Genomic DNA, 13,860 nt, shown 5'->3' on the forward strand with positions numbered 1-13,860 from the left:
CAAGTGAACCATTCACACTTTGTTGGTACTTAATAGACTCTTTACAGAAAAAAAGAAAGAAAAATGACTACAATGCACAAAATGGCAAGTCAAACGAGAAAAAAGATAATGATGTCATACCCAGCAGCAAATGAGATAGTGTGTATACAATCTGAAAATGTTGCAGAAGTCACAAGATCTGAACGAAGGCAGTACACTACATGGTTAGAAGGTGGTAGCCTTCCAATATTTACCACACACCCTAGAGCTAAATATCCAGGTGGTGGCACCGGAATCCAGATGGAACACTCATTTTCATCAGTTGACCGAGAAGAATCAATGAGATCTAGCGAACCAGGCAATACATGAAGAAGCCTAAATCCAAGAGGTTTCCGTACACGACCATAAGTATTACTTACAGCAACCACGACCTGAGATGGTGGCACAGACCTGTGAAGATGCAAGATATCAATTTCAGCAGAAGCAATATAATGAAGTTCTAAATATCCAGACAACTGGTGGAAATAAAGGTAAGAGGAGCAGAACTTTATCCTATTTCTTTTTGTAAATATAAGTCCATTGCAGTTTGCATCTTTTCTAGCATAAGTTACAAGTTTCGCTTCAGTGTTTTCTAGTCGTCCAATACGATTATTCTCGATTAGTCAGGCTTATCGCTCCCTTGCCACCGATAAGGGCCAGCGACTAGGTCTGAGCGACTAGAAACCTAGTCATCCGGTTAGTCATCGTTTAATCGTGATTAGTTGTCCGATTAGACTTGCAATCGATCAGATTTGAGATAATGGGACTCGCCTGGTGGGCGGTGGGCTACTGCCTACTGGGCTAATTAGGCCCATTAGGTTTTGGGTATATATCTCATAGCTGCAGGTGTTGCCAAGCCAGCTCACCCCATAATACCTGTCAGAACAAACACGCGGATGCACCACCATCCGTCCACCAAAATACGCACCACCGGCCGCTAAAATACACGCTGCTGCATGCCCAAAGGTGCGTCCAGCAGTGCATCCAGACACCCAGGAGTATGTCGCCGCCGAGGAAACACCCAGGAGCTCCATGCCTCCCCGCTGACCGCTGCCCAGGAGCTCCCGCCAAAATTTATGGTGCTGATGTTTGCTATATAGTATTACTATGTACTATATAATATGCCTATCATATCGGTCCTGGATGTACATGACGACTATACAGATGACTAGGCTCAACTAGATTCGACTAATCAGCCTAATCGACGACTAATCTCGACTAATCACCTTATCGGTGCCATCCCGACTAGGTTAGATTAGCCGACCGTAAAACATTGTTTCGCTTAACTAAGTATATTCAAAACTATCAAAATACAGCAGGTTTCACAGTCAAATATTGCAAATACATATTTAATGTGTTGCATAACAAAACTGCTGAAACTATTAACATTACAGATACACTGTTATGTATCAGGAGAAACTGCAGGATTAACCAGAAAAAATCTGTAATTTTGCAAACTTTGATGCATCAAATCTATATTTTTGGGATACATTGACACATTTTCCCTAAATATGTAGTTGAGTGAAATGTGTAAATATGGATATAATGAATCCGTAGTTTGCGATGGTTTGCCAATTACTCTCTAGTTCTGCAAAATTAACTCAATACTTCTTCAAAAAACCAGATTCATGTTACAAATTGTGAAGATCAGTTACTTCCAGAGTGAAGCCATAGTGATCAATGTAGACAGAAAGAAAAAATGTATGCCATTGGCAACAGGTTCTTAATCCTAATATTATCTATCAGTAAAGCGTTAACTAACTTAAGTTACATTCACATGCCAGCTTTATTAAGCTTGTATAAAGGGTGTTAAAATTACAGTCACAAGATTGATTAAGATTGTATCTTAAACATAAAACCAAGACTTAGACAGAACTGTTACTGTAACCAAAACTCAAAGAACACTTAAAGAAAGTAAATTACTTCACAATCATGATGCATCTGAGGGGACAAATTTACCTCGAGGACACACAATCACCCAAAATCACATAATTTGAGGGAGCTTGTGGCCTCCAGAAGGTGAGGTTGTAGCCAGGTAGGTCGCCTGCAGTATGGAATCACTCGAAGAAATAAGCAAGGGATGACCCACACTACTTGAACTAGAATATGCATAAAACAATAACATTTATTGTGAGCCCAATCCCCATTTATCATCCTATAGCGTTGGCACCCCCAAGTGGGCAATCAAGGACACTGACAAGGCCAGAAGCGCTATTTTGCGTAATGGGAAAACCGATGCAAAGCACATTGTGTGTCACCTGGGCAAAGGTTTGTCAAGACACTGAGCTGGCTGGTTTGGGAATGTTGGTGTATATGTGAGCCCATGTATAGAGACTCATGTATAGGAACTATATATCCCACCCTTCTAGGGTTTGGAGAAATACAAGACAATTATTCTCTTCATTATGGTATCAGAGCCACTCTCATATTCATCCCATGGTGACTCGGCGGATGGCGTCTCAGGCCGCGACTCTCTCCGCCACCGAGGGAGAGCCGTGGGTCTCTCCGGTACCCTCCTCTGTCCGCGACGCCTTGGCGGATCCTCACTGGCGTCGCGCGATGGAAGAGGAGTACGCGGCTCTTCTTGCCAACCAGACGTGGGACCTTGTGCCGCGTCCGTTTGGTTGCAATGTGGTGACTGGCAAGTGGATCTGGACGCATAAGCGTCGGGTTGATGGCACACTGGAGCGCTACAAGGCTCACTGGGTTCTCCGGGGGTTCACTCAGCGGCCTGGTGTGGACTATGATGAGACATTTAGCCCAGTGGTGAAGCCTGCTACTGTGCGCACGGTCCTCTCGCTTGCGCTCTCGCGCTCTTGGCCTGTGCACCAGCTGGACGTGAAGAATGCATTTCTTCACGGCACTGTCAGAGACTGTCTACTGCTCTTAGCCAGTGGGATTTGTGGACTCGAGTCGTCCGGATATGGTCTGCCGGCTCAACAAGTCTCTCTATGGTCTGAAGCAGACTCCTCGGGCTTGATACTCTCGGTTCGCCACGTTCTTGCTGACATTGGGGTTCACCGAAGCCAAGTCTGATACGTCTCTCTTCATCTACCGCCGTGGGGATGAGACTGCATATCTGTTGCTCTATGTCGATGACATTGTGCTCACAGTCTCCAGTCAGCAGTTACTTCAGAGTGTCATCTCCACTCTGCAGCAGGAGTTTACTATGAAGGATCTGGGTCAGCTCCACCACTTCTTGGGCGTCACTATTGAGCCTCGCCCGTCTGGTCTTCTCCTTCACCAGCGGCAGTACGCACTTGATATTCTAGAGCAGGCTGGGATGACTGATTGCAAGTCCTGCTCCACTCCTGTCGACACTCAGGCGAAGCTGTCTGCTGATCTGGGTGATCCGGTGGCTAATCCTACTGCCTACCGGAGTCTTACCGGTGCTTTGCAGTACCTCACCTTCACCAGACCGGACCTCACCTACGCTGTTCAGCAAGTCTTGTCTCCATATGCATGATCCCCAGGAGTCACACCTTGCTGCGCTGAAGCGTCTCCTCCGCTACGTCCGTGGCACTGTGGACCTCAGCCTGGTGCTTCACCGCTCGTCCTCTGCTGAGCTGGTGGTCTACACCAACGCTGACTGGGCTGGCTGCCCGGACACTCGTCGCTCCACTTCCGGCTACGCTGTCTTCCTGGGCGGCACCCTGGTCTCCTGGTCGTCCAGGCGGCAGCCGGTTGTCTCCCGCTCCAGTGCTGAGGCGGAGTACCGGGCTGTCGCTAACGGCGTGGCAAAGGCGTCCTGGCTCCGACAGCTCTTGGCGGAGCTCCACAGCCCACTCGCCAAGAGCACGCTCGTCTAATGCGACAACGTCAGCGCCGTGTATCTCTCCACCAACCCCGTCCAGCATCAGCGGACGAAGCATCAGCGGCGATGTTCGGGTACTCCGTGTTCCGACTACCTCCCAGTTTGATGACATCTTCACCAAGGGACTGCCCTCCTCGACCTTCTCGGAGTTTCGCTCCAGCCTCAACGTAGCCGGTGGCTAATTGTGGCTGCGGGGGGAGGGGGGGGGGGGTTGGCTTTCTTGTTGTCCAGTCTTGAACACCACTGCGCCGGTAGTTCAGACTGCGGGGGGGGGTGTTGGTGTATATGTGAGCCCATGTATAGAGGCTCATGTATAGGAACTATATATCCCACCCTTCAAGGGTTTGGAGGAATACAAGGCAATTATTCTCTCCAATAGGGAATACATGATCATGAAACTATTGTGTGTATCGTTTGTAGTAGTTGTGGTTACATAATTTCAGACGGGTAGACCCTGGACATCATTCACATACATTTTAATGACAGTCAAAGCTTCCTTTGGACATACCAATAGCTTAAAGGGGAATCGTTCACGAATCTTGTCTCAATCTAGTGGCAGCTATTGAAGAGAGTATTGTCATCCATGACATGTTGGCTGTGGGGCTAACTGACAATAGCTGGACCAAAGAAATCAAAGGATCGCCATCTAAAAAACACTCAACCAATCTATGTGGAAGTAGGTGCCATTGTAAGAAGAAATAGCCACCCAAATTTGAGTGAAAGAGGACTCAACCTGGTTAGCAGGGGTGTACACCTGCACCCTCCACCAAGCTAAGGCTCAGTTCCTTAGATTTGCTGTCTATCCAAGCAGCACTCAAATATTGGCAGGTGTGGGACAATATGTGCCTGACACCTATATATGGGTTCACACTCCCTCTGCCAACGCAGTCAGCATGCAAGAAGACATTCACCGGCAGTACTGGCCTTGAATCCTGAGAGCGAGTGCGGAAACAGTGGGCACATCTAAGGTGAAAATTCTACCTATGTCTTGCCTTGTAAAATTGTTCCAGACTGCAGACCAATTGCCTTGATGAGGGCTACCACACCCGGCATAATGTTAGCTCTGCGTTCTAGAGCTGGAAAAGGTTTAAGATCCTATCACTGGATGAGTTTCCTTCCGTAGGGTTTGGTTCTCCATTATCAATCGGGTCGGGTTTTATCAGGCGTACCTACAGCCTTCTGATAGCCACATTGGAAATTGGTGGAGCTATGATGCAGAAAGGATCCTCAATGAACGAAGGACAGGCTTTAATTCCTTGATCATCCTGACCACCAGGACAATTTGGATACACTGGAAGAAATTGAATCTTTGAGGGAGCATCTCCAGATATGTCCCAACTTTTTGACACCACCAGAAGGCTTCACTTTCTGGTCTCGCCTGGTGCAAATGGGCTTTTGGACTTAATAATCCAGTGGGTCATGTTTCAATCATCTTTTTTTTTTCTCGAACACGCAGGAGAGCTGTGTATCTTTGTATTAAGAAGTTTCAGTCATCTCTTCATGAATCAGTTGGAGAAATTACCCTGCCAACCCTACCCTAATTTCATACCCTGCAGTTTTCGTTCCACTACTGATATCTTCTTGTTCATCTCCTTACATCAAATGGCTGCTGTTCCCAGGTCTGCACTGTCAGTCTGTTTTGTCCACCCCTTCCCTTTAATCTCCCTTTGCTATATATGGATGTGTGTAATACCTTTTGTACTTTTGATTTAATTCATTCTTAAAATAATGATGGGCAGCTCTCCTGCCGGTGTGAGAAAAAATAAAGAATAGGTAGCACACAAGTACCTTGTGGTGAGCTCCAAACTCTACTGAAGTTTGTGCAAGAAATCAATGGGCTAATATTACCAAACTGCAAAGCTGCAAGAGTTTGATTTTGCAGTTTAAGAATAAGAGAGGCGACACTCAGTGAAAGATGGATGCAAACATCTGTTGATGTCAACACTATGTTTGTCTTTTCATTGACTGAAGTGTATTTCCATGAAACATCTACAGGCTCAAGAATAAGAAGACCAGAGTCAGCTTCAATTGTAAGGTCCTTAACAACTGATCGAGCCCAGATATCCTTTTCTTTTGAAGCATACCTGTTTTAATGTTAAACATATATCTCATTAAGCAAAGGAAATCAGAAGAAAAAATTAATATGTCAACAAAGTTAGTGAGAGTAAGACAAACATGAAACTGAAATCCATTTTGGCCCGAAGAAGCTTCTCAATGTGCAAGGAATCATCCATTGACAACTTTGAACTGTCGTAAAAGGTGAATTCCGGCGATACAACCTGAACAGAGATGGAGTACATCAGAAAAACATGGGTGTAGCACTAAATATACTCAAACTAATGTAACAGGGAAGTTACATGTTTTAATAAAAAAGTGCACAAAGTCTGATTGCATTAAACTGAACTTTTTTGTCAGCAGAACAATTCATGTGCTCAAAGGATTTCCTTGGCCAGTCAGTCCTATGGGACATATTCAAAGTGGGTCGCAATTAATTGTTTACTAAAATTATGTCTGGACATTTGAACCCATTGCCCGCGAGCTATGGCTCAAAATCTATTCCAACAGGATGGCCTTCAGAACCTAGTTCCCAAGCCTCATGAAATTGTATTTGCAGATTGGTAACACCGGGCACAATGATGGGAAGGCATACCTCTTCGGGAAGGCCTCACATCTTTAGTGAACTTAGCGCTAGGTGGATTTGGAAACATTGCAATGCATACACCTTCAATTGTTCTTTTCCTTCTGTCAGTGAGCTTCTACACGAGATTTTGGATGAGGCTCAACTATAATGCTTGGTTGGAGACAAGGGGCTCAGAGCCTTGTGGCTGAATCAGGGTGATATAGGCTCGGGGAGGCTTCTTGCCCCCCAAGTCTTGTACCCCCCCCCCTCTATATATATGCCCTCGAGGCTCAATGCAATATAACCCATGATTCATACACAATCTAGCCTACTTACATGGTATCACGAGTTTAGGTTACCGATCACAGAGCTTCCACTGCTCTCGTGCTGCCCTTGGAGAGATCGATCTCCGCCGGGGGCAGCGCCCTCGTAGGATGCGCAGCTCAAGCAGCAGCAGATAACTTAATTCTCCTATGACGACTTTATCTCGTCTAGCTGCCTCGTCGCCGCCTCCCCTCATCACTCATTCCTACGCATCTGGCCAGCACCGCAATAGTAGCTGCCTTGAGTGCGAGCATGAGGCTGCAGAGGTCGCACGGGCGGGTGCCGTGCTGCTGCGTCATCAGAACACAAGGGTTGGGGCGTCGGGCCACCACGCCGCCTATTGGTGTCATCGCTGGGCTGCTACGCCCGCTCAGGCTGGTGCCCTCATAGAGATCCATCGCCGACGGACTCCATGAGGGCCATCTCACCCCGCCCCATCCACCGTGCCACTTCACCGCCATCTATTAGAGTATATTTAGGATATCTCTATAATTGGTAGGTTAGGATTGTATCCAGACTCCACCATACCATAGGAGAGGCTTGCCCTCCAAGTCATGTACCCCAATATATACCGACCTAGGCCTCACTGCAATACAATCAATCCATCATTATACAGAATCCTATTATCCTACATGGTATCACGAGTGTAGGTTCAGATCCTAGGCTACAAACCCTAATTTTCTGCTGCTCGACACACATCTTGTGCGCCCCTTCGACGGCCTCCTAGCACGCCCCCGGGGAGGTTGCTCATGACCTCCGCCGAGGGCAGCACCCTCCTCCACGGCAGATCCGGTTAATCTGCAGCACTAGAGCGTCAAACAACAGCAGATCGACGTGTACTTTGCCATCCACCAAGGAAGTCGTTGATGACGACCCGTCCCGCGCTGCGGTGGTGGCAGCGGCGGTCTCCCTCTGCTCCCTGCGCTCTACCCCGTGCTGCTGTGGTGGTAGCAGGGGCCTCTGCGCGGAGCATCGACCTCGTCGCCTGGCGGTGGCACCGCTCCACCCAGTGACTCCCTCTCCTCCGAAGCGGGGTTCGCTGCTCCGCGCTGTGGGCCAGGCCGTGTCCCCTCCATGTCATGGGGCGGGTTCTTCCGCTCTATACCGTGCGCCAAGGTCTGGCCTCGGGCTCCTCCACCATGGAGCCTGGTCCACGGCCCCTTCGCATCCGACGGAGCGGCTCCTCTCGACCTCGCCCGTGCCCTCTAGACCGTGCCCGACCTTCACATCCGACGGAGCGGCTCCCCTAACCTCGCATGTAACCTATGAACGCACCCGCCCCTCTATTTCTTTCTTTCTTTCTCGCACTCAAGATAACAGTGAGGGCACCCCGCCGGCTACGTGCACCCCGAGGTTCTACGCGGAGATTTGTTGCTCGTATCTTTTCTGATTTGCCCGGTCAGAGATCGGGATTGTGTCGTCCACCGCCCGTCGGTCTCAAGGCTCTGCTCCGACGATGGTGTTGACTTCACCGGTACCCTTCAACTATGTGGCATAGCGAGGCGCGCGGTGCCCTAGGGACGCCTGTCACCGCCCTCCTCGCCGCTTCGTCCGCACATCGACCTTCGCCGGCTGTCGTTGCCTCCACCGATTGGGATTCCTGCCTCGCCATCCCCTCGTTGTCTTCCCCGCATCGAACAGTTCTGTTGCACCCGACCTGTGCCTCCTTCGACATTGCGTGCGACCAGTCTGATCAACCATTTGCACACGACTCCCAGGATCCCGTGTTGGTCGTCATCGAGTACTAAGCGCGTCTTCTCCAAGCACAAGGACTGTCGCTGCTTCGCCTTCTTAGGCTGCAGTGCCGCCTCCCATGGTCTTCATCGCCGTTGCATCTCCCCGCCGCCGCCGACGTCATCAACTATGTGTCGCTGCGCCATGCATGCATGGTCTCCCTTAGGCTATTCGAGTTCTTCGCCGATTTCTACGACCGCCGCCGCCACGACCACTACGCTAAGCAAGTTGGCCTTTGGGCTAGTAGTCGGCTGCTCTATATTTAAGCTTCATCTAGCACGCGCCATTCATCTACTTCGCCTACTTCATCTACTCAGACAACCTCGGGCTGCTTCGGCTTCTTCTCTCTCGCCGTTCTACACCGCTGTCATCAAGACCTCCTCTGGTGGTCCTCTACATTCTACGATTTGGTTGTGTTCGCCGTTCGGTATTGGCAACACTGGCGCGTGCCTTCGTCCCCGACGTGCTGCTGGGTCTGGCAAAACCGATACTCTCCTCGGCCTTGGCGGTTTGACGGCGTCATCCTTGCTTTGTCCTCGACACATCACCGTCTTCGTCTACGGTGCCTCCACACCACCACTGTTTGGCGCCCCCTTGCGCGCCACCGGCTCATGTGCGGCTACCTCTATATCGACTACCTCGACACCTACTGCAACCAATATTACTTCAAGCACGACGTTATCAACCATGGCTACAAGCTCTCAGCTCGGCTTCCTCGACATCGGCACAAAGGGCTATCATACGCATGGGCTTCGCCAGTTTTTTTTTCTCCAGCCACAGCATTCGTACTGCACCGACGTTATGTCCACAGGGAGATGTTAGTCCATTGGTTCCTATCTTCGTCTTCTTATCCAGTCTCACCGTCTGCAATGCTGCTCCCACTGACTGCAGGTGGACATTAGAGTATATCTTGGATATCTCTATAATAGGTAGGTTAGGATTGTATCCGAACTCTACCACACCGTAGGAGAGGCTTGCCCTCCAAGTCTTGTATCCCAATATATACCGGCCTAGGTCTCCGTGCAATACAATCAATCCATCATTATACAGAATCCTATTATCCGACACCATCGCTAGCATGTTGCAGCGCCATGCGGCTCCGTACCCAAGGTTCATCTTGCTGTTGCGTTTTGTTTCTCTCGATCAGAGATTAGGTTTGCGATGCCTTGCCATTACATCGTTGCTTCATCATCAACACTCCCAAGGACAGTGTCCCGAGGACGAGGATGTCATTGTACCCTCAAACGGCTGCAAAGCTGAGGCTCGTGGTCAAGCTATCACCATCGGTGTCGCCGCCTTTTCAGGCGATAGCGCGACCCATGCTGCCAGTCCACATCACATTAGCTCCCGATACGAGTCCGTGCCTACTACCGCCACCTCGAAGACACCGTCGTCGATGCTGCTGAAGGAAGGCGCTTTTGCACTTGTTAGCTGCACCGTCTACCATCGCGCAGATGGTTTATCATCTTGCTGAGCTGATCAACAAGAAGCTGCCAATTTTGTTTACTCGGATGCCTTGATGCTTTAGACCAGCGCCATTTTCCATGGCTTCGACCATGTCCACCTCGACCTTGGCTACTTCGGCTTAAGGGGCTATCATCTACATAAGCTACTCGCTGGTTTCCACTCTAATCCAAGCATTCGCACCGATGTTCCATCTGCAGGGGATGTCTCCATTGTTCACCAGTCTGACCATTCGTGTTGCTACCGCTATGACTGCAGGGGGATTAAAAGAGTAGGAAATATCTCGGGGAGGCTTCTTGCCCCCTGAAGTCTTGTAACCCCTATATACTCTCAAGGCTCCATGCAATATAACTAAGGAAGGAAACAGATTGGATTCGCATGGAATCGGATTCGGATGTCACCTTTTACCACATTTTAAATCGAATACGGATACGGATTCGGATATTCTCGGATACGAATGCAAAACAGATGCCTCGAATTCGGATTCTAATTCGGATATTGACTTGACATACGAGCTAACGTGTAGCTATTTCCTTTATTAGTAGTTTTAGATTATAAAATCGTTATACATATACAAACTAAAGTATAATAATATGATAAAGATAGCTAGTCAAAAAAAAATTATTTATCAATAAAAATGTTAATAAATAAATACATAAAAATAAAATTAGAAATAAAAATGTATTGCAATAAACATATAAATAATTTTATTATATATAAATAAAAAATATAGAAGTAATTTTAATATAAAATAAGAATATTTAGAAGGAAATATGGGTGGTGAGAAATAAATATAATTTTTTAAATTATTTTTGAATGAAAACGGATACGGATAGTGTCGGATATTATCGAATACGGATGTGGAATCAGATAGAGAAAATCAATGAAAAACGGATTTAGATGTATCCACTTTACTACCACATGAAATCCGAATACGGATACGGATATCCATATTGATGTTTAAGCGGACACGGATATCGGATAATTCGAATATCTGCTATCTATTTCCCATCCTTAAATATAACCCACGATTCATACGCAATCTAGCCTGCTTACACTAACTCAATAGTGTATGTTAGGATGCTCTACCTTTTGGAATAGTTTGTATTCCAGACCAGTTTACTCTTTCTATGACACAATGATATGCAAATATCCTGAGTGTCCGATAAAAAGAATATCAAATACTGTGGAATTTCTTTTATGCCAAAAATCTGTTTCAAAAGGCTGTGATAGGTGCTAGGTGGTGCAGCATAGCCACAGCTAGCACCCAAGCATTTTCCCTCCTAGAGTAGTTTAAGGTTCAATCTATGTATGGAAGCGGGAGATGGAAAAAATTGAACTATGCCTATCAGTCTCAATGATGATAATGTAACTATGCCTACCAAGTCTCAATGTACGATAATGTCAAATTCTTTGGTTTAATATGCCAAATTTCATCTATTCAACATTATGTTACTCCTGCAAAAGGTACAACTGCCATGTAATGCCTAACACCAATCTCATAGGCCCTGTTTGGAACCTTGGAATTGAATTCCATTATAATAATCATCATTTAAACACAAATTTATTAAGCTAATATTGATTATATACGGAATATATTTGTATATTGGCCATATGAGGGAGATACTTACATGCCATATATTTCTACTATATAGGAGTGAGCCAAAGAGCGTGCTATAAGTTACAGAATAGAAACATAGCTTGGTGGTGTATAGAATCAAGAAAAAATTCCTTGTAAGGCCCTAAGACAAATGACGCTTCCTTCTATGGCCCTAGAAAGTTCAAACTCCTTTCTTTAGCCCTATTTTTATCTTGCTTCCCTTACATGGCCCTGCCGTGAGATCTCTAGTCAAATCTCAGTTAAGTGGCTGTGAAAAGACAAAAATACCCCAAACTCCGTCTGAAGCTTCGGCGCCTCTCCCCCGCTGGTGGAGCTCCGTCCGGCCGCCGCGCTCTCCCCTGCTCTCCCCCACGCCGACCGCCACGGGCCTCTCCCTCTTCCCAGCGGCGGAGCTCCAGCCGACCGGCTGCGGCGCGCCGCTACCTCTCCCCAGCGCCCGACCGCCACGCGCTCGTTCCTCTCCCCGACCTTTGCCCCTCCTTCTCCCCGGCGGCCGCCGGCGTGCATCACTGCCTCTCCCCCACGCCGGCCGCGTGCGCGCCCGTGCCCACGTGAACCTGAGCCTGCCGCCGTGAGGGCGCTGCGGGGGCCGCCGCCGGCTGCGCGCGTCCCGCTGCAGGGGCCTCTGCCACCACGCCCGGGCCCTCGACAAGGCGGCGGCGGATGCGGGCGGGGCCCACCCGCTCGAGGAGATCGCGATGAGCGCAGGCCACCTGCTCCTGCTCAAGCTGTGGCAGCGGGAGGAGGACCGCCTAGGCCGCCGCGCGTGCGCGCTGGAGGCGCTCATGGACGTGGCGCGCCGGGACACCTTCTACCTCTGCGCGGCGTTCCTCGCCCTCCACAGCCTCACCCTCGCGGTCCTCTTCGCCGCGTCCGTGGGCAGCGCCGGCTCCTCGATCGCCGCCGCCGCCGCGCGGCGGAAGCCCGGAGAGGTGGTGGGCGCCGTCGTCGCTATCCCTGGCGGCCTCCCTCACGCTCGCCGCGGCCGTCCCGCTGCAGGGGCCTCTGCCACACCCCGCGCGTCCCAGGGCTGCCACCGCCCGCGCGCCTGAACAAACCACTCTGCGCGCGTGTCCCGGGGCCGCCGCCGTCCGTGTGCCTGAACGCGAGCCGCCGCCGTCCGCGCGCCTGAACGCAAGCTGCCGCCGTCCGCGCATGTCTGCTCCAAGCGCGAGCCGCTGTCCGCGCTAGATCGGAGGCGCCGCCATCCCGTTGTCTGCTCCGTCGCCGTCCAGGGGTTGACGCCGCCGCCGTGCGGGATCCGAACGGGCGATGAGGGGCCTGGGCGCTCGCGAGCGATGGGAGGCCTGGGGGCTCTGCTCGGGGGTGTGCCCTTGGATTATAGGGGTTGGGACTATTTTCCTTGGGGTATTTTGGTCTAATCCTTCTACTTCTCACGTGCCACTGGAAATTTTAACGGGATGGGCCTAACGGATCTCACGGTAGGGCCATGTAAGGGATGCAAGATAAAAATAGGACTAAAGAAGGGAGTTTGAACTTTCTAGGGCCATAGAAGGAAGTGTCATTTGTCTCAGGGCCTTACAGGGAATTTTCCCTAGAATCAATTTCCATCTCCCACCCTATGAATTTAGGATAGGCTTATATCTAAACTTTGGAAAGTGGTTGGAAAGTGGTGGGATGTAAAATTCTAATACAAATAGCCTAGTTTATTAAGTAGATTTCAATTCCTCCAAAATGAGAGGATCCAAACAGCCCCTTATTGAAATATTAACTGTACTATGCCAGCTTGGTTGTTATCCTTGCATCTGCATTATTTCTGTGCAACTTGCAGAGTACTTGCGTCACCATGTATTTACCAGAGAAGGATTTCGGCAACGACTATGATGACAAGGTCATGAGCCAAGTTGATTATGACAAACTTCATCATTCATAACTATCCAGCACAGAAACACGTTCTCATAAATTACAAAAGAAACGGGAATTTAACAACTGAGATCTAGTAGATACCTGAGCTTCAAATGTAAAATTCAGCATTTGGTTTCCAGGAGCATCGTTGGCATTCTGGAGAGTTCTCTTGTTATGCTCTTCAAGTGTCAAAAGGTCATCATCATTACCGAAAGAACTTTCTAACACAGAAACCTCAACACCATCTTCAGCAGCGATTGAATAGCTGCTTCCAGTATTCAAATACACACATCGTCTAAGCAGGGCACCATTCTTGTATGGACCATACAAAGAACAATCTAGGTGTAAGTCTGGCATCAAAATAACGGTGCAATATAGCAGGAAACATTGCAAACTTAG

General features: G+C 48.9%; 1 protein-coding gene across 6 annotated transcripts in view; it reads right to left on the bottom strand.

Annotated features, from left to right (window-relative positions):
• LOC120655707 overlaps positions 1 to 13,860 on the bottom strand; it is an 84,376-nt gene that overhangs the window by 14,050 nt on the left and 56,466 nt on the right. For all 6 annotated transcript variants that reach the window (XM_039933668.1, XM_039933670.1, XM_039933671.1 and 3 more), the window contains 5 exons: positions 13,564 to 13,773; positions 6,008 to 6,111; positions 5,621 to 5,916; positions 1,978 to 2,062; positions 121 to 429 (listed from right to left, as the gene is read on the bottom strand). In XM_039933668.1, the coding sequence (XP_039789602.1) occupies positions 121 to 429; positions 1,978 to 2,062; positions 5,621 to 5,916; positions 6,008 to 6,111; positions 13,564 to 13,773 (1,004 nt within the window). The remainder of the gene's footprint in view (positions 1 to 120; positions 430 to 1,977; positions 2,063 to 5,620; positions 5,917 to 6,007; positions 6,112 to 13,563; positions 13,774 to 13,860) is intronic.

The sequence above is a fragment of the Panicum virgatum genome, chromosome 1N (genome assembly GCF_016808335.1).
Source record: "Panicum virgatum strain AP13 chromosome 1N, P.virgatum_v5, whole genome shotgun sequence".
NCBI classification, from domain to species: domain Eukaryota; kingdom Viridiplantae; phylum Streptophyta; class Magnoliopsida; order Poales; family Poaceae; genus Panicum; species Panicum virgatum.